Raw genomic sequence first — 21,456 nt, 5'->3', positions numbered from 1 at the left:
CAGCCGGGGCCGCCGCCTTCCGCCGCGGGGGCTGCGCCGTCCTGGCCCCGGCCCCTGTCCCGCCGCGGCCGGGGAGAGGAGCGCTCCCACCGCGTCCGGCGGAGACACGGTGCCCGTCGCAGCGGGCTTCGCTCCGCAGCCTCGCTCAGGGAACGGTAAGTTTTTTGTGTCGTTCTGTTGTTTTTACTCATTGAAGGAGCAAGGCTGGGTTTGGGCAAGGGAAAACGGAGGGGTGGGGGCATAATGGGTAATGGGTCCCCGGAAAAAGCGCTGCTGGGCCCGCCCGTAGGGTGAGCGCTGACAAAAGGGATTTGGCAAGTTCGTCTCTCCCTGGGGTTTTGCGCCTTTTTTTTTTTTTCCCCCCTCGCCCTTCTATTTAAATTGTCTCATTGTTAGCTGATTACCCTCGCTTCAGGTTACACACGACGGGGGGCGGAGGGAGCAATCGCTTCTTATCCTCCCAAATACGACCTGAATTGTCATTACCCTGTTCTTCGCATCTGGGGAAAATCGGAGACGGGGGACAGAAAACCCAAATGAAACAAAGGGAAGGGAGCCCAAGTGATGTCAGCCCTGAGGAACTTGACTTTTGGCAGAGGAGTGTCTCGGGGCACCACCCCGCAGCTCCTCACGAAGTTTCCCCTTTCGGTAGCAAGAGCCCCGGTGCGCGCTCGGCTGGGACACGGCCGGGCACGGCGCCGGAGGCAGAGTCGGGACCCGCCGGTGGCGGGTCGGGCTGGGCCCCAGCTGGGATCCCCTCGCTCTCTACCCCAGCGGGGCGGCACGGGGCGAGAGCACCAAACACCGGCCGCCCCACTCGCTAAGAGAACAAGCAAGCCAGCCAGCCAGCCAGCCAGCCACATCCAGGCGTGCGGGGCAGCCCCCAGGTGCCGGCCGGGCCCAGTGTCCCCGTCCCGGCTCGGTCCCTCCGTCCCGCCGCCGTCGCCCCGCTCACAGTCAGCGGCTCCCCGACACCGGCGGCAAGCCGACAGCCCCCGCGCGCTCATTGGGCGGCACCGCCGACCCCGCCCTCCAAGCCGGGACGACTCAGGAGCCGACTCGGCCCGCCGGGCGCGGAGGTTCGTTGCTGTTTGGCCGACGGCGGCCGTCAGTCAGGTTGAGGGACGGGCAGCCGTGTCGCTGCGGTCCCGCCCCCTCGCCCTATTTGATATTACCGGAGTGCGGTGCGGGCGGCCGGGCTGCAGTCGGGGCTGGCGAGCGGCCGGCCTGGTGCGGGAGCCGGGTAGCGGCGCGGAGGAGGGGGTGGAAGAGAAGGAGGAGGAGAAAGACAGCCGGGAGGGAGGGAGCGCCGAGCCAGAGACTAGCAGAGCAAATTCTCCACCGTCCTCTAGCACCCACCAAGCGGCGGCAGCGGCAGTGTCTAGAAATATATAGCTAGAAATATAAAATCACCCCGCTCCTGCACCATGGTTTTCCAAAGTAGGCTCCCTTCTTGGATTATTTTGTGCTCCATCTGGCTGTTCCGCTTTGCACACACGGGGGAAGCACAGGCTGCAAAAGAAGGTAAGGTGATGCGGAAAACAAAAGTTTGGGCTTATTTATTGCTTTTGCACACGAACTCTGTGTGGTGGCTTAGCTGAGGACCTGCCTGCCACTGCGAGCTCCTTGTCAGAACCCCTTAAAAGAAAAAGAAAAGACATTTTTTTAGTTGAGATGGGAGGGAGGACAGAGCAAGGCATTCACTGAGGGTGTGCGTGTGTATGTGTGAGAGACCGGGACAACTGCCTTTGCTCTCAGGAATGAGGTTTGCGAGACATTTGCACGTGATGAAAAGCCATGGAGCTGGGGAGACAGCCCCCGGCGAGGATCTGTGCAGGGGAGCCTCGCTCTCCTGTGGCAGCCTTAACCCTCCTGACGAGGTGCGGGAAGGGGGGGTTACCTCGCTGCTCCCCGGGCGGGGGCTGCAGGGGCCGAGGACTGAGTTTTAGGGCTCGGGACGTTTCGTGGGAGTCACGGCATGGCGTGGGGCTGAGGCTGCGGGGCAGCTCCTCACCACTGCCTTCCGGGGGCCTGCGGCGCTCCGGTCCCGCGGGGCCGTGCACAGATGGTGGGAAGGAGCATCGGGGTTCAGATTTGCACCTCCCGGACACCTAGGCTGGGCATGCATTTAGAGGGTACATACATCCTGGCGTCGTGTCTCTGCAACGTGTGTGCTCTCTCCCGGCATGGCTGGAGAGAGAGAGAGGTTTGGGGATGGATGTTTTACGCGATCTGCGTATCACAACGAGGCTTCCCGACTCCCATCAATCCAACACTGGTATCTGTGTAAGGCGAACCCTGGACATTTGTTTCCCCCACGCACAGAGAGAAAACAAGCAGTTTTCTATCAGAGACTGATGGAGGTGTATAAAATCAATTCACAAAGTCCATTTGGGAATCTCTTTTCTCACGCTGAGAAAATCCGAAATGATTTAAAGGAGCGCCCTGCTCGCGTTTGACAGCCAAAGGCAAAGGTCCGTCTCCATCTTCGGGGCGGGGGGGGGGACAACGAAAGGGAAGGGGGACTCGAGATCTATTTCGGTGTCTCCGCATATGTATGCGTTTAGGGGCTTTACCCACTCAGCTGGATACATCAATATTTTTCATCAAACCGTTGGCATGCAGTAAAATACCATTTAGAGCTTGTGACTGGAGCTTAAAAAAATCCTTCAATTAAAATGTCTTCTGCCATTAAGAGAAGGCGATGGCGAGGTTAGAGGAGAGAGCCTTTCTGTAGCAGAATTTCGAAAGTTTATCTGGAGAGGCTGTAAAGCACAGAGAGCACCACACGGGGAGTTCTAACGCGTGGCCGTGGACTGGGGAGCAGAGAAGGGCCGGACAGGCAGGGGGGCAGGCAGGGAGGGTGCGGGCTGCATGCCCCACTCTGTCCCGCAGATTGCGCTGCGATCGGGGCTGCGCCGGTTCCTCCCGGCGGTTGTCTGCCTCCTGTTTGTGTGTGTAATGCGTATGTGGATGTGTCTATATATAGGCAACTATACATATAAGCGTAGACGTGTTTGTGTATGTTTGGAGAAAATCAACCTAGCCAAAGGAGGGTCGGGAGGGGGCGAGCGGCAGACAGGGATTGATAGCGGCTACCTGCTGCAAGCGCAGAGAACTCCCGCGGAAGGAACAACGAGGGAGGGGAAAAAAAAAAAAAAAAAAAAAGTAACTTTTCAGCTTCACCTCCGGCCCCGCCGAAGGGCGGGTGGCAGCAGCAGCCCCTCGCAGTTTCCTACCGTTCCCCGCTGGGTACGGAAGAGAGGTTGGGGAGATGAGAGGCCGAAAAGTTTTCCGAGTTCCCGTTCTGTAGCTAAATAAAAGCCGCGGTGAGATGCTGGAAAAGAGCGGCGCAGGGTCCGCCTGGTTCTCCAAGAGAGGGGGTGACCGCGTTACCTGCGGAGCCCTCAGCCAGCGCCGCGGCTGGGACCCTCGAGGCGAGCGCAGACGCGGGGGCGCTACGGCCCGCTCTCCCCGGGTAGGATGTCCTATCCCTCCGCCCAGTGGTTTACGAACCCTCGGGGCTCCGTCCCGAGGCTGCTGTCCCGGACGGTTCCTCCCCAAACCGGCAGCTGGCGGGGTGTGGCGGGAGCGACCCCGGTAGCAATGCTGCTCGGTCTCCAAGTCCCGCGCGGAAGCACGGCCACCTTTGCGCAGCCCGCGCATCTCTCGGGGCGGGGTGCGTGGTTTGCATTCCCGCGGAGGCGAGCGACCGCTGCTCCCCGCCTGCGCGGCGCCCTACGGCCGCGCTCCCGCGCTTCGCCCTCCGTTTTTACGCCTCCTTTCGCTCCCTGTCCCGCCGCCACGCCGAAAGGAGCCCCGAGCGGCGCCTCCCCCGCACATGGAGCGCGGCCCACTGCGCCCCCGCGGAGCGCCGGCACCCTGGAGGCTGCGCATGTGTGCGCGGCTGCCAGTGGGGTACGCGGAGCGCGGCACAGTCCCCGAGCTTCTCCCATATCGCGTCCCAGCGCTGCGCGGTCCGGGCTGGGAGCAGCGCACCCGCCGCTGGCCTGGAAAGCGCTTCTCCAGCCACTTTCGGTGCCACACGGAGAGGCAACGTTTACTTTGCAAGTGGTGTTTGCAGAGCAGGGTTTTATGTTTGTTTGCTGATTGTCTTTTCTTTCTGGGATGGGTCCGGCCGTTACTGTGTGATGGAGAATTGCTGCCAAATAATAAGTACGATTCGCAGCCATGGGACGTTGTGCTGGTGCCGAAATAGTTAAATTTTTCGTGGTACCTTTTTTTTCCCAGGACCATTATAAATGTTCTGGTTTAACAAACCGCCACATACACCACCTGCTTTTCTATAGAAAGTGTTACAAAGTAAAGCCCCTTGAATCCAAGCTTAATGAAATAAGCAGATAATCTTTCTAGAGAGCGACTAACTTCTTTATTGAGTAGCTCCACTTTATTACTGAAATTCAGGCCTGGAAGCTACCGTTTTGTGTTCACCTAACATTCCAGATATTACTCTATGAACTTCTAAATAATTTTTAAGGTCACTTCATCTTTCTAGTAATTCACTGAAATTTTGTGTTAAATTCTACTAGGACAAAGGGCTGAAGCAAGAATTATAGCCTTTTTAAAAGACCCGGCAAAAGTTGCTTCAAGTTACAGCCTTAAATCATGCAATGAAGTATCAGTACTTAAATGTTAGTGTATAAAGTTATAAATAGCTTTATACCCAAAAATATACTGAATACATTTAAATTAAAAATGCTACTTTTCATTTAATCAAATGGAAGTATGAAGTTAAATGTGCAGCTTTGAAGAAGGAATCTTCAAAGTGTACCAAACCTAGATATGTGGTTGATCACTCTACAGCTTTGACTGTTTGAAAGATGGTATTGTAGAAGATTATTTAAGGTTTTTTTAATTATTATTTTTTTGTTACAGATTAGCATATGTACCATTTGGAAGTCTTACAGAAACTTAGACTGATACACTAAGAAGCTTATAGCTATAACTGAAATATAAGACATATATAGAAATACATGTTTGGAGGTAACAGAACATCAGTAATATAATCTCCAATATGTGCTGTAAAATATGTTAAGATTTGTTTTATTAGGCTGTGATTAACCACTTTTGGAGACAGGGTTACATTTAGCTGAAAACAATTGCAGTGCTACTAGAACTGATGTCTTTTTTTATAGAAGTGTCATCAGAGTGACATTAAGATTTTAGTAAGCCATTACCATAAAGTGAACTAGTCTGATATAGTGTATGTAGTATTTTGTGTACGAAAAGTATGAGGTAATTGCAGAGTCTCTTATTTTCTATATTCTTGATTGTTATTTGTTTATAGAATTACTGTTTCACCACCTAAGGGACATATCTTTTTCTTACAAACTCAGATAGATAACTGATTTTGCAGTGCATCTCCTGGTAAGGTATAGGCTAGTCCTGTCTAAATCAGTTTGGAAAAGTGTTGAAATATTTGTGTGTATTTATTTGTTTTAAGCTCTTTATAATAACCAGCATATGGGAAATGTCCTTAAGACAAAGGAGGTGAAGGAAGCATGCATCTTAATGACTGATTAGTAACACTTTAGAGCACTAAGAAAAACAATGCAATTTGATTTAAGCAGTGAAATTGTTAAGATTAGTGAATATCTGCTTATATGTGGATGCTACATAATAATTTAATAATCTATTTACAAATAAACACGTAGTTGTGGTTGCAGGTAATTTTTTAATAATATGAAGAAAAAACTATTAATTTGTATAAAAATTGCATTATTTTAATCAAATTTTGTATTCCAACTTTGTTATGTGTTTCTATATTCCCACTTTTTTTTAACAAACAGTGGATTTTTTTTTTCTTTTTTTCTTTTTTTTAGTAATATTGCTGGACTCTAAAGCACAACAGACAGAGTTGGAATGGATTTCCTCTCCTCCCAATGGGGTAAGTATTCCAGACAGAAATTAGCTTCCTAAGGAAGAGTAGTTATTTTACGAAAGCAATTGAAAGACTCGCTTTAAACTAGCTCGCCCTCATATTTCTCTCAGTAATTGTACCAAGTGTTTATGGCTTTGTCATTTTTAGAATGGAAAGAAGCATTCCTAAGGTTACAGTGTAAAAATGTACAAGCTAATTAAATGTAAGCGTCACTTTAGAAACTCACCTAAGTGTTCTTGGTAGCTTTATGTTTTGTAGTGTAATCCTTTGTGCTGTACCAGAAAGCTCTGTATATTTATAACACAGTATTTTAAATCACTTTTTCCTTCTTCCTTTAGAAACAGCAGAATTAACTTCTCTGTGGAAACTTTCTAAAAATATGTTTTTCATTTTTGGTATAATGGGTGATCATAAATTTGTTTACGATGTTTTCTTTGTAATTGAATAGCACAGACTGAAGTGCTCTAAAATAAAAACATTTATGCTGCAGATGTGTTTGAAATGACATTCCAAACTTGAAACATCCCCAACTCTCAAGGAGCGTGATATCTGGAACTAGGCACAAATTATGTGGTTAAGGCCACCTCCAGCTTGCTTACAAATTAATCTCATGGCGCTCCTTGAAATGCGCTATTGTAAAGTACATAATTATAAATAATAAGGAATTTAGAAACCTCGGTGTTATTGTCTTATTTATTATATATGTAAAGTTGAGAAATGTTCCTTTCAGACTGAATTAAAAGTGGCATAAAACCCCTTCTTCCCCAAGCCTTGAGATACAACACTTTCAGAAAGATATAAAGGGTGTGGTGTCCTGCCTTAGCTCAGTCCTACCTTAGCTCGGTCTGACAAATCATAAATTATATGGACAGTTCTTACTCTTGTAAGCAGTCTTGCAGAATCCATTGCAGTTCCTTGCATGAACAACTTGGGGGATCAGGCCCTTAATCTTCAGTGCATTAAGAAATCTGGAGCCAGAAGACCGTGAAGTGTGAGTGGGGATAGAAAAGTGCAACAAATCCTTTAAATAAGAAGAATGAAAATATGAAAGTGTCTTTCTTTAAAAGCAAGATTGTGAAATCAATACAAGCATAAACTGGAAACGAATCTAAGGACTTCACAAAAAATATAATGTGAACTCAACACGTATGATGGCTAATAACTTCGGCATTAGTGTTTTACACTGATTGAAGCCTTTACCGGAGGTATTTGAAAGATTAGCTTCGTGGCAATTATATTAGGCTAACCTGTAGATAATGAAAGACATGTCAACACATGTTACACATGTCAGCGTACAGAAAGATGAAAATAGAGTCAAATTCAACAAGCAGTAAAAGGCGACTTTCAGAAGTAGAAGCCAATTCAATCAGAAATTAAAAGTAAATCAAAACTAATGGCTTGGTTCCTATGCACAAAAATATTCAGGAATAGTTGCCTGCAAATTAACATAAAATTAACATTTTAATAGTATAATTTTGAAAATAAATGTTTTTCTGATTTTATTTACTGAATTTTCTGCTGGGCAATAAAGACTTCATGGGAATAAACACAGAAAATCTTCTTAAGACAAACTACTGCATTATCACAGTACGGAATATATCAGCCAGACACTCATTAAATGCCTCATTCAACTGCAAATGTTACATCTAACAATGATCTCAAATATTGTTAAGATAACCAAGAAGTTAAAATACCATATATTGAAACCAATAGAACAGGACATATTCAAAAGGAATGACATGTCTATCACCAAATGTTGCTGCAGGACAAAGAAAAGTAGAATTTTCTTGCTGTAAAAGCTGTTATGGAATCGATAATTTTAAAGAGACATTAATGAAATATGACCTCAGATTGCTAGGTGAAAACATCCTGAAGTACTGGTGTTTGTTTTGTTGTTTTTTTTTTTTTCCTGCAGAGAAACAGGTACGCCTCCAATGGAGTACTTGCAATAATAGCTTTGTGGTTGCATAATTGAATCATAAGTCATATTTCCTTAATTTTTTAGGAAAATCATACTTCATAGCTTTGGCAAAATATGGAAAGGTAGACTTCAGTGTTTAATGCTAGGGATAAGGTAAAGCAGAATTTCTTATCTGAATTTAGTGTTTCGTATTGTAGTCCTTGACTATAGCATAACAATCTCTCTCATAGTAGCCAGGCTCATGTAATGGGCTTTTGACTCCAAGAAGACTCATTTGTGTTGTAGTATGACTTTTTTTTTTTTTGGGGCGGGGGGGGGATGTGGGGGTTTGGAGATTGGTTTTGATGGAGCAGACCACAATCAAAATGTGAGGAGTCAGATTCTGTTGTGCATGGCGTTAGAGTTACTTTCATTTCAAAGATACGATACGTCGTTGAACTGAAATATCTCATTGCAGAATCTGGCCTGGTGTTTTGAGGAAGGACTGACTGCTTACACAACATAAAAATAAAACTAACAAAAAAACAAATGAACTCAGAAAGAACAAACAAAAAAACAGAACCAAAACCGCAACAGTGCCTGATGTGAAACAGAAAATAAAAACCAGTAAAATCGTAGCCTTTTTTTTGTTTTGTTTTTTTTTTTTTAATTTTCAATATGGCAGAGACAAAAACCTCAGTCCAGGGTCCCTTTTTCCTTTTCCTTCTTTGTACTAATTCTTTGGAGGGTGAGGGATCTTACTCATTCACATCTAATAAATCTATTATGAAGATAGACTTTCTTCTGTTCTGAGATTAACACAGTTCCATATACAATCAGTTCAGTTAACTCCATGAGCATTTAAAAATATATTTCAATCATTTACTACCATATGCAAATATAATACCATACATACCACATCTGTATTAACTGTGGGTCTTTGAAATGTGCTTTGATATTTACAACTTCTGTGCATTTCAACATCTGCAGCCATGATATATTTTGTGGTGATAACTTCCAGCATCAGTTCAGCCACATCTGCTTTTTCTTGGAGCAGTAGATCAACATTAAAATGATCTCATTTGCTGTTGAATGGGCTTGCAAAGTACTGTACATTGCATGGCCCCTAGGCTGAGAAACCAATGCCTTCCATGCTTGGTTGCTGATATAAGGAATGTCAGTGAGTGCTCGATCCTGCAGAGGTGCAGAGCATGCTAGTTCCACAAAGCACTTAAGCATACGCTTACCATTAAGCTTGTAAGTACTATTATTGATCTTAAGCGTGAGCTTAAGTGCATTATTGACACAGGGCCAGAGGGCTAAGTGCCATATGGAGAAGTCATGGTTGCCTGTATCATCAGGTGAGGATAGCACAATAAAAACCCCTCTAATTTATTATAGCTGTGGTTTCTGTAGTGAATAAAATGTTATAAGAAAGGTGGAAAAAGCTGAGAGACAGGTATTGTGTTGGTTGCACCTGGGCAGATCCACCTGGTTGATTTTTGTTGAAGGTTTGCTGTTGGCAGAGATGCAAACTCCCATGCCACCAAAGGCTGTTGAAGACTTTGGGACTGTTACATGTTTACCAGTTTGTTTAATAGTTGGGATGCTGAAGAGGGAACAACAACAAAACCCAGGCTTTGAACTAGTGAACTTTCAGTCTTGTGGGTTTTTCTTAGTTATGTATGTAATCTCATGGTTCATTTGAACTCCTAACTAAATGAAGTTCACTCCTTTTAACATGGATGCAGCCACTGAACAAAATGTGGAGTGAGGAGCTCCTGCTTACCTTCTTTGGTTTGTAAGTAGAACAGAAGGTAGACTGAAAAAAAGGGAATATCCAAAATATTTTTTTGCTTTCACATTTTTAATGTTGTCTCTTTTCTTTTGCCCTCTCTCTCTATGCTACTTTCATCATACAGGAGTTAAAACTGTATGACTCACAAGTTTCAGGACCCAGTCCTATGCTTTCTTTACAACTGAAAGTTTAACTGGAAGTTTTATGTACACAAGTTTTATGTACTGTAACACTAGGCAATTTCAGTTTCGAAGACTTCACTGATTTTAGGTTTCTCTGGAAGTGAAGCCGCCTCCCTCTTTTTGGTCTTTGCTTACCCACAACTGTCATGATCTTAATAAAATGTGGGAGAGCCCAGTGTGTAATCGGAACTTGGTACGTGGGACAGCCTTCTCTGAAGCTTCCCTTTTACAACTGTGCCAGTTTTTTAGCAGTTATTTATATGTGGGAAAGATGTGGAGGGAGAGAGAGCCTGCAGCTGTGTTAATATGTATTTTCTTTATTTGGGTCCTTAGGAGTATTTTAACAATAACTTACTTTTATGAAGCCATATTGTAAAAAATGAGGAAACTTGTGTGAAGCCTTTTAAAATACTCAATAGTTACATCTGGTGGCATACTTGTTTTGTATTACTAACTGTTTGTTATTGTTTTAGTGGGAAGAAATTAGTGGACTGGATGAAAACTACACTCCTATACGAACATACCAGGTATGCCAGGTGATGGAATCAAACCAAAACAACTGGCTGCGGACTAACTGGATTGCAAAAAGCAATGCACAAAGGATTTTTGTAGAACTGAAATTCACTCTGAGGGATTGTAACAGTCTTCCTGGAGTTCTGGGGACTTGTAAAGAAACTTTTAACTTGTATTATTATGAAACAGACTACGACACTGGCAGGAATATCCGAGAAAACCAATATGTAAAAATAGACACTATTGCAGCAGATGAAAGTTTTACCCAGGGTGATCTGGGGGAGAGAAAAATGAAACTTAACACAGAGGTCAGAGAAATTGGACCTTTGTCCAAAAAAGGATTCTATCTTGCATTTCAGGATGTAGGGGCCTGCATTGCTTTGGTCTCTGTCAAAGTCTACTACAAGAAGTGCTGGTCCATCATTGAGAACTTAGCTATTTTTCCTGACACAGTGACTGGCTCAGAGTTTTCCTCCTTAGTTGAAGTGCGAGGAACTTGTGTCAGCAGTGCAGAAGAGGAGGCGGAGAACTCTCCGAAGATGCACTGCAGCGCAGAAGGAGAATGGTTAGTGCCTATTGGAAAATGTATCTGCAAAGCGGGATACCAGCAAAAAGGAGACACGTGTGAACGTAAGTAAATGTGCAACTTGTTCTAATTGTACATTGTAGGTCATGTTCTATCAGCTTATTTTTATTTTTCAAGATAAATACATCATCAGTCTGCTTTAAAAAATTTTGGATCATCAATCTGTAAACTGCACACTGGCTAATCCAAAGCAGTCAGCTTTTCTTGATAGGGAGATCAGCAGTTGCATTCTGCATTTTAAAATTTACACAAGAAAGTTTAAAGTTATATGAACTATAAGTATAGATTCAGGATTAACATTTTAAACTGGTTAAGGTTATGTTCCTTGTAACTCTTGCTGAGCAAGTCATACCTATCACAGAACATTCTATTAATAATCTTGTAAATGAGTAGTTAATTTTTTCTTTCACGTGATCTGTGACAGCATTATAAGGAAACTAAAACTGAAGAAGAAAAAGGCATGGTTAGTAATGGGAAAAATACACACACAATAAAAACTGAGTTTGAGGTTTATAAGTGTGTATGAATTCAGACAAAAGATTATAATTTTAGATCTTTCAAACAGAATATCAAGTTTCCAGAGTAAAGTATGTTTTCCTTTCTACAATTTCTTTTTACATAAAACTAACTCTAAACTTTTGGCTTCCCAAAAATACTAGGAAATCAGAGACTACTGAGTTGTTCTTTCTAATTCAGACTGATTCAGTTACCCATGTTCTTAGAATAATACCTCAGTATTGCTGTCACTGCAGCTACATGTGCAAGATGCTTCTGCTTAGAGTAAGAGCATATTTCATTGTCTTTGCTTACAGTAAAATCAAGAGAATAGGCAGTTTGTTTGAAGATGTGTATTTTCATGCACATTTAACACAAGGTCTACCATTTTTATCATAAGATGACAAAAGTTATATATTACCATATCTTCATTGTAAGATGGGCAGACATTTGTTGGTGAGAAATGCTGTAAGTCAAAAACTGGTGGAAAAAAACAAACAAACAAACAAGCAAAACACCACCAAACAAACAACAAATAAACCCCCTAAACAACCACAAATCTGTGAAGAGGAGAAACCTACAGAATCTCAAAAAGAAAGCTGGCAGCAGTCACTGAATCTGAGATGTCTGTGTGAGGACTTCAAAATCATTTACAGAGGATTATGAGCAGCCTAAAACAAAAATAAATGTATCTCATTATTAATAATTTATCCTCAGGTTAAAAAAAAAAAACAAAAACCAAAACAAAAAAAAACCCCACACACGCACAAGACACCCCATGATTGTGTGATTGTGTTCTTTGGGAGTTTTTATGAGGAAATTTGATACAAGGTGAAGTGGGTGGAGTTGATCAGTCCTTTTTAGCCCTGCATAAATCTTTCATTGTTCTGTTGGGGAGGGATCAGGGCTCATATACTGCGGAGGGTGATCTCATTAGGAGTAACTGTAATATGAAAAACTGCCCCCACGAAACCCTTCAGCAGACTGTATTAAAGCTCTGTTAAAAATATTAAGCACTGTGTCCCGTAGAAGCCTGTTTTGAGGTTTTTTAATGTTTTTTTTTTCTGAGTCACTTTTTTCCTTTTCTTAGTTAACTTGCTCTTGTTTACAGACTTAGTCATGGTTGATGTAATTAATACATTAATTTTATTTGTGTTTCAATAAAGGAGAGAAAGGATCCAAAAAATAAAGGAATGTATGTTGGGAAGTGGGTGAGGGACAGGAGCTGCGTGAGCATGGGTGGGATAGATAGAGAAGAAATTGGTGTTTGGTGACTGGAATTCAAGCTACCTGTTTATTAAACAGGCTTCTTAATTTCTAACCACACTGATGTTGACAAAAGAATTAAATGATAACTTGTACTTGAGTATAGTAGCGTGCTCATTTGCAAGAACACTTCCCATTTTTGGCTTGCTTCCAAAGCAATCACTAGGAGAAAATGCTACTCTGGAAGCAGTCCAAAGGATCATTTATAGTATTTTTCTTCTTTTCTTTCAGTGATCCTGTTAAGAGTTTCAAAACAAACTCTGGTTCCATATTGAGGCAAGTTAATGTATTTGCGAGGGAAAAGGTGGGAGGCAGGCACTTGCCGAATGTGCGTTGTTGGCAGCTCCGAGTCAGAACGATCTGGGTGACTGGCGCACAATAGTAATTGCTGTCTGTGATACTTGTTAGCCGTGTCTACTCTTGAGGATGTTATTAAGTATGATCAACTATGTAGTGACCGATAATACAGCTGGCACACTGATACCGCGTCTGGTTTTTGTGACAGATATTGAGAGAAACTTATCTGAACATTGACACTAATGCAACCGGCTATCTGTTACTGTCAAGCTGTGTAACAGATCAAGCAGAAGCAAGTTGGCGTGTGCTTTCTTAACCCAGAGCTTTTATAGCCCTGTCTGAGGGCTCACTTCTGGAAATACTTTGTACCTGGCATGCTGTGTGACTTCTTTGGGACTACTCATGGCAGAAAGCATTGTGCTCTGACAGGATGGGCAGAAGTCTGTGATTCCTCTCTCACACTTGCTAAAGCTCAGCTGAATTAACTTAACACAATAGGAAGGTCTTTTAAAGATACAGAATAATACCTTATCTGGCTGTGTTGCAGCAAAGGTAGGAGTAGATGGCCACATTGTAGTTCCAAATAGCTCTTCAGCCTGTGACTCAGTGGGGATTTTCATTCGTGTTACACTAGCTTGATTGTCTGGCTGTGATTGAAAAATGTGTTCCTTTTGCATACAGCTCTTCTCCTGAGTGTTAAATTTATTGAGTTCAGATACTAAAACAATTGAATTTTGATTTATACACAACTCTGCACTGGGTATGTTGCCAGAAGATTTTGTTGTTGTTGTTGTGTGAATGTAAGTAACTGGTAATGCTGGGAAGGATAAGGAAGAAAACAATCATGAGCGGTGAAACACGTAACCTGGAAACTCAGCTCCTATGTGTTTTGTCTTCAGCGCTTGATCTTTCAAGCTGAATTAATCTTGGTTTTGGTTGTACATTGATTACTTCTCACTACAGGGGTGCCAAAGAGTCCGTGACACCTCAGTGATCTATTGTGATAACACACATACATAAGAGAGCCAAATTCCAGAGAGCTCACAATCGTAATTTAAAGAAAAATAATCTTAAAGCTGGGTGAAACAAACATGAGAAAACAAGATAAGCCTCTGAACTTTGAATTGCAGATTCTTTTGCTTACGTGCAAGGGCACAATCTCCTCAATGTTGATTTTGTATCTGTTGGTGTGTGGCACTGCGCTCAGGTGTGTAAGTCGTACATTTTAAAGGATTGTATGGAAATATACCTAGCAAAGGCACCAGAAAGGTACTTACAAATATTTGGTTCTTCCGACATCACATATTGCATCTGTTCTGGCAAAGAAAAAACCCAACCACAAAACCCCAGTAAATTTCTCACTAACTGTAGTGGACTCCCAATAGGTCTAACTTCAATATTTTTCTCGCAGTGGAGTCCAGTCAATATGTCGCGCATGTGAGAACTGCACTGCGATCAGTAATTGGTATTTGAAGGAGAAAATAATTCTTTGAGAACTTCCAGTATAATGTATTTTCCATCTGTTTCATGTTAGTTGGAGATGGGGAGGGAGAGAATTAAATGTATTCAATCGGAGTAGTAGGGTGATATTTCAGAAGGTAGGAAGCATCTCTTAACATGACTGAACTGAGAAATTACATAGATGATTTGGCACTAAGTCAAAAAAATCAAATTTCTCAGGAAAGCCAAATGGGTGCATTTTACTGTTGAACATTTTATAATACCATATGCGTTAACAGTTGTTTTATTGGCCCCAAAATGGGGAGGGGATTATAGCTATTTGTACATTTTGTCTTGGTGAGGTAAAAAGAGAGCTACAGACTTTTCTTTCCGAACTTTGTCATGTGCTGTACACTGTGCCAGACTGCAAGCTGCATCTGTTCCTTCTTTTTTTTTTTTTTTCTTCTTGGGACGAACTTTTATCTCTTGAATTTGTGAAATATTATTTGACAATGCATCCAGAAACTGAATTTACCCTATGCTTGGCATATTTGTGGTAACTTATGTGTGATTGTGTTTTTTTAGGGGTGTATTTTTTAGAAGCTGTTGTGTCACAAGTTTACTGGTAGAGGGCAATGAATGAAGAGGTGAATGTGAATAAGTTGTTGTTAAAAATACGTTACTGTGCTTCTAAGAAGCCCAACTTGTGCATATTGTGAATTGGGTGTAGAGTTTAGCGCAGACAGTATGTTCCAAAAGCTGTGGGTGACCTGAAGCTTGAGTATATTGACGGTGCTGCATTTTCAACTTGAAATATTTCGCTTTGTGGAGAAAGGGCAAAATGATAGAAAACTTTCTCAATGGCATTTATATCATCAAGACTCTAAAGGTTTCCTTTTTGAAGAACAGTTACCTTTCTTTCATTTGCCTCCAAAATTACTCTAGGGAAGAGAATGTAATTATTCTCAGCAAATTGAACCAGAGCAGAAAATGAGGGTATCTCTGAGTCTTGTTATTTTCTCTGGAGCCAGTGGAAGTTTAAGAGGAAAGTGTCTACCTCCTTCCCTTTTCATCATGTAACACATTAAGTAATTGTTTTATCCCATTTTGAAGTAAGGTTGATCTGATATCAGATCTCAGATACAGCTGCATAGGAACTATTGGATTAAAAAAACCAAACCATGTAAGTATCTTTCCAAAGGATCCTAGCAGGTTTCAAAAATATACCAAATACTTTTAAGGTGAAACTAAGACTTTCTATCTAGATGGTCAAGAATACTGAAAGTGTTTCTACTATTAAATGCAGAGCTGTGTTTTCTGCTTCTAGCCCCCTTTGGAATTTCTAGAAAGTTGAATGTCTTTGCTTTCTTTCACCCTGAAGTCTTCTGACTGCCCTTCTTGTCAGAGACATGTGGTTATATATATATATATATTTTTTTTTTCCTTTTATTTTCCTTCAGAACAGTCTAGTGTTCATAAAGAGAAAAATTTTCACAAATTTGTCAGTCTCCATAAGTCATTTGGGTTTCTTTGACCTACTTTGTACATGCACTTCAGCCTTTTGGATGCGTCAACAGAGAGAAGGGGCGAGGAGCTATGTCTGCTGTTAAATGCATCCTCTTTGAAGAGTGGTTTCCAAATGAAATGATACAAGATGGCTTTTGTTCTTAGTGGTCAGGCCTAGCTGTCACCTGAAGAAACTGTTGCCTTCATGCTTCATAGCATTTGTTTCCAGTCTCCCCCGGTTTTCCTTCTGGCTCTTAGATACACTAAAAAGTGTTCCTTTTCCTGAAATGTCTAAATTAGTTAGGTTAGTATGGTTATAGACCATCATAGTTTTGGTGACACAGCATCCTCTCTCAAGTGTGACATAAAGATATGTATGAGAAGTAAGGCAATATTAAGTTGAAATGATCAAGTGGTGGAGGCAGTCAAAAATGGCTCATTCTCATCCATAATGCCATCAGAGTTATCCCTAAAATTAACTAACTGCAGAGCTACTGATGGATTTCCAACGAACTAGTTGTTTTGCTCCTGAAGAGCTGACAGGAATGAAATAGCACATGCAGGTGGGCAATAAAGAGCCCAGATCCTAGAAGCAAAATTATTGGATAATGGAGTTGCATGTAGAGCTCTATCCCTTCTCCAGCCTTTCTTCATCCCCACCCTGCACCCCATTCCTGTTCTCAGATTATATTGTCTCCAGGAATTAATTTTATTTTTTGCATTTTGCCAAAGGTTTGCTGAATATATTTTTTTTTTTAAACTGAATTTGCTGCATTTTTTTTTGTCAGTTTCAGTGCTGTGCATAAATTTTGAAATCAAAACAAAGCCAGCAATGAAATCTAACAAAATCTTAGTAATTTCTCCTTTAGTTACAGAGGAAGCACTAAAGCTGTCTTTTTACGCATCTGGGATGCCACTGCTGAATTAGCTACGGCTGCTCAACAGCTGGGCTGTTAACTCCTTAGCCATAAAGTCTATCTTCTGTTTGTTCTAAATGAAGCTTTAGTTGGTATTTAGAAATGGAATCTAATTGTTTCGAGTCTGTTGCCTAAAACAATACATCTTGCTTCTGAAACAAAGTTTTCTGCCCAGAAATCTCTTGTGAAAGGTGCAATAGGTATGCAAGAGCTTTGTTGTCACTCTCTAAGTACAAAAGAATTTCCTAGATGAAAAAGTGACTGGATTACTGGGAATTTTTTTTTTGCTTGTTTTGTTTTGGTTGTTTGGTGGTTTTTTGATCCAGGATTTCTGTTATCCTCTGATAATTAAGCCACTAAAAATACATTTAGATATTATAAATTTAAATATTATTTTGCTTTTGAGTACAAATGAGAGAAGTGACACATATAATCCTTGTTAGGGGAATATAAAATGTACATGCCTTCCATTAAATACGACTGCTAGCTTTATAAGAAAAAACAAAAGAGAAAACATGCCCCATGTCTTCCCCAACCCGACCTGCCCAGCCAGTAAACAAGGTTCTAGGAAGTGAAAAGAAGGAGAGTTAGTAGGTTGCAGAGAAACTGAAAGTAGAGATCATTTAATGAAAGAACTGATCACAGAAAAGAGGAACATGTTAATAAGTGTTTAACTAATCTGTTTTATGTATTTGTAAGGCATCTGTTACATGGATAGTGAAATGCTATTCGAAGTTTTTCAAGTGAACTGCAGTTCAAAGTATAAATTGTTCTCTGCTTTAAGCAAAAGAGTGAAGCGGAGATTCTCACTCAAGAAGTGGGACAACCATAGAGAGAAATCCATATTTGGTACTGAAATTGAAAGAAAATAAAAATCATGATAGCAAAATGTTTGCTTAACTAGATTAACTTTTGAATTTTGCTGCATCCCAAACTTCCTCTCTTATGAAAATATTTTTCACCCGTCCTCCCAACAGTTCATTTATATTAAGCAGTGTTAAAACTTTAAGAATATCTTTCTGCTTTTACTTGGGAAACTGTGGAGATAGTTCTCTCTTTATGTGGGTTTTCAGTTAGTATCAGGCTTATTACCACTTGAACTACTAGGTAAAAAAAATAATTGTTGCTCCTTGACTTCTCAGCGTTGAATCTCAGTATTTTTCCTGTACTGTGCAAGCTCTGCTTGCAGTACTAATTTAGTTATTAAAAGCAATGAGCTGTACACAGCTTGTGGATTAACACTTTTAAAATTGAAAATGTGTAAAACAATTTCAAATTAATATCTGCAAAGACAAGGTGGATCTTTTGAAGTATACTTGATATGTACACATACTACTTTGTTAATAAAAATTTAAGACTGGAACCAAGTTAAAAATAAAACAATTTATATAAGATTTCATTAAAATACTTAGAAAAGTATGTTCAGGGAGTTTATTAAAAGCCAAACATAGTTCACATGACAGGAAAAATATGTAGATGTTTTCTACTGTAAGACTTCACAGAATATTGTGCCATCAAGCAGGAAAAAAAAAAAGGCAGGTTCACTGTTTAATTCAGCATTACCCCTCTTAAATTTCATAAAAAGTAACCTTTCTTTACAGGATGATGTATCTAATTTCTTCTGTAGCCTTGCATTATTGAGAAAACAGCAGCAATAGCAAATATATTTAAGACATTTTTATGGACAGACTTCTCCTTACTAAGAAAAGCTTTTATCCCTGTGTACTTCCTAATCTTTGTTGCCTGTATCTGTCACAGTGAGTTCTCTTGCCCCTAACATGAATGAAAAATAAATGTTATATGTGAAAGTGAATAGTATCCTCGTTAACAGTTCACAGAAGTAACTTTATTTTCTGTGAGAATCTCGTATTTCATTTCTTGTTCTCAGATATATCAGCAGTATGTCTGGTGTATCTGGTTAAGTAAGATTCTTGTGTACTTTTCCATTAATGACTCTTTCTGACTTCATCAAGTCTCCCTAATAAACACAACATGCCAACATACTGGAGAGTGACTGTTCAGTATTTAACACTTTTTTCCATATGTCTTTTTTTTTTTTTTTCTCCATTAAGAAGAGATTTCCCTCATAGAAAAAAGTGTTTCTTAAAAGCTATGTGCATTTTTGGGAACTTTGCTTAATATCAAACTACTTTTTAATTCAGAGTAGTAAAGGCAACCAAGTATAAAACTTGTGTGGCATAAGTATTAGGTTCAGTTATTATACTTCTTGAGTCTTGATCCTGTCAATGCATGTACCCATATAACTTTATTCATCTGGGTGGCCCTGCTGCCTGTCCTAAGGAGGATAAAGTTGCTCACATCTGTAAGAAACATGAGGGTTTTTTACTCAAGGTAAATTGATACTTCAACTTCTTCATTTTTGTGGTTTGGATTATTTACATGTGACTCTTGGCAAGACATGGTTCTCCTGCAATAATGATATCAAGCATTTTTCTAATAAAAGTCTAACTAATTGTTAGTATTTTCTGACACCTGACATACCTCAAATGTGTGTGATTGATGGATGAAAAGGAAGTACATGTTTAAGAAATATAATTACTGCTATTGTTGTGCAATGTATTTAATATGCATAACTGCAAAGATTATTTTTTGCTATACTTGCGAAATAACTTAAGGGTTCCATTTTGAGAAACTGGTACAAGCCTAGAGTCCTGGCTTGCTGTTGGCTACTGAATTTTTCATTTTGAAAAAAAAAAAATCTGATAGTATGTATTACCATAAATAAACATGCTGTAGAAAGTGTAAAAAAATAGGGCTCTTCTCAGTAAACAAGTTATAACTATTTAAGGAAGTAATGTTTAACATAAAACTATCTGTAGGAATATGGGCTGAGGGATAATCCCTATACCTTACTGGCAAGAAACCCGTCAACTCAATGAGATAACATCATGTGTTAATATTTTTCTACTGAGGAAAGTGCTAAAGTTTTAAGTAACTGTAAGCGTATACATAAACCTAAAACTTTTATGCTGATGAAATATTTAAATGCATGTTTGATTAGATGTACTTTTCTGAATTGCAGGTATTGTGTTGGTATAAATGTGCACAGAGGAGCTGAAAAGGACTCAAAAATTCCACTGATTGTACATGAGATGTATAATCTCCAGCAAAATTAGTCACTATAATTTCTTATTATTCTTTCCTTACATTCAGTGAATGTGGAATATCACCCAGCCTAGATGTCTGGTGTTCATTTCTCCAGTAGATTGAACACAGTGGATTGAACTAGGGTGGCCCTTGAAAGCGGTACTTAGAGATCTTCTGTCAGGTGACTAATATGGTTGCCTCTTGTAGCCGTATGCATGTGACCTGCTGTATGTTCCTTTCACCTTACTGGATATGTCCTTATGATGTGACTGAACTGTAATTGTCCACTGATGCCTGGAAAAGCTTATTTTTCTCAAATGACCGTGTATATGCTTTTGTTCTAGTCTTACGGTATAGTTTATATGTACATATTTCTCTATAGAAGTCTGATCCTTGGGGCAGGATGTCAGAGTTCTCCATACAGTTCTGGTAGACCATCAAGAGTTGTCTAGAGCTTGGGTTAATGACCTGATCCACTCCACCTGAAAAATTAGTACTGCCTGTGGCCTCCAGCCCTCCAAATCCCTCAGTTTCCCAGTTTAATAGATAATCTTCATTTATGAGTAGTAAACATAGTATTCTTTGAACTTCCTGAATCTACTTTTTTTTTTTTTTACTAAACTATTGTATGGCTATATTTTGAGAACAAATGATACATTTCTTGAATGTCAATGTGATTTCTATTTGAATCAATCCATTTGTGTCCACAGAGGGACATAGCTGATGTTGAGAATCTCATTAAATCTGTAGTTTAAAATCTTTGAGCTCTTGCTTAGTTACTATGAAAATGCTTGAAGAATGTTGGCAATTGAAATTCTATAAGCAAAATTTATTGTATTCCTAAAAGTTTGGCAGATTGTGTGCCAAATTGTTCAGAACTGAGGAGGCTGGAGCAAGTTACACATTCAAAAATTTTTCTGTGGAACATGGTCTGAGTGGGCAACATGTGGCTGTGATCACTGATCATATTTACATTATTTCATTCACCTCAGGTTTCTCAGATTTAGGTAAATTATTTTTCTTGCTGAGGAGAATTTGAACTCGGATCTCTTGCTTCAAATAGGGCATTTCTATTAAACCGACATGCGGTTACTGTTAGAAGGTTTTATTAGCCCCTGCTGAAACTTGCTCATACAGCCTAGCAGTTAGAGCCATTCTTATGGAGTGATGGGTTCCAGTCTCTTAAGTTCTGAGCTTTCTTATATATATATTTAATATATAAGACACACACACACACATATATATATATAAAGATATAAAGCATTTAATCTTGGATGCTTGAGGTCTCATGTTTCAGAATGTTAACATATTTTTGTCTTGATCAAGAAATTTGCACTATATATATATGTATATATTTTTGAGGTGAATAAGAGAACTGGAGAAAACATTCGACTGATTTTTCATTTGTTTATAAGGGGGACTTGTTTGTATGTCAAAGCAAATGGAGATGTACTGATTTTTTTTCTTGTTTCCATTAGACCACATGGTGTCGTTTGAAGTCTTAAAATATCAAATAAGAAAATCTAATTAGGCAGCAAAAGATTGC

At 40.5% G+C, this 21,456-nt stretch overlaps 1 protein-coding gene across 7 annotated transcripts in view; it reads left to right on the top strand.

Moving 5' to 3' along the window:
* The first annotated feature begins 1,167 nt into the window (after positions 1-1,167).
* EPHA7 (EPH receptor A7) overlaps positions 1,168-21,456 on the top strand; it is a 161,173-nt gene continuing 140,884 nt past the window's right edge. For 6 of the 7 annotated variants that reach the window (XM_065056531.1, XM_065056527.1, XM_065056528.1 and 3 more), the window contains exons 1-3: positions 1,189-1,524; positions 5,844-5,908; positions 10,256-10,925. In XM_065056531.1, the coding sequence (XP_064912603.1) occupies positions 1,428-1,524; positions 5,844-5,908; positions 10,256-10,925 (832 nt within the window). In that variant the 5' untranslated portion in view covers positions 1,189-1,427. Of the gene's footprint in view, positions 1,525-5,843; positions 5,909-10,255; positions 10,926-21,456 lie in introns of all 7 variants that reach the window. The other variant, XM_065056529.1, reaches the window with a different exon arrangement.

This window comes from Columba livia, chromosome 3 (genome assembly GCF_036013475.1).
Source record: "Columba livia isolate bColLiv1 breed racing homer chromosome 3, bColLiv1.pat.W.v2, whole genome shotgun sequence".
Taxonomy (NCBI): Eukaryota; Metazoa; Chordata; class Aves; order Columbiformes; family Columbidae; genus Columba; species Columba livia.
Note: the sequence above shows the minus strand (reverse complement) of the source record. Positions and strands in the feature narration are given on the sequence as shown.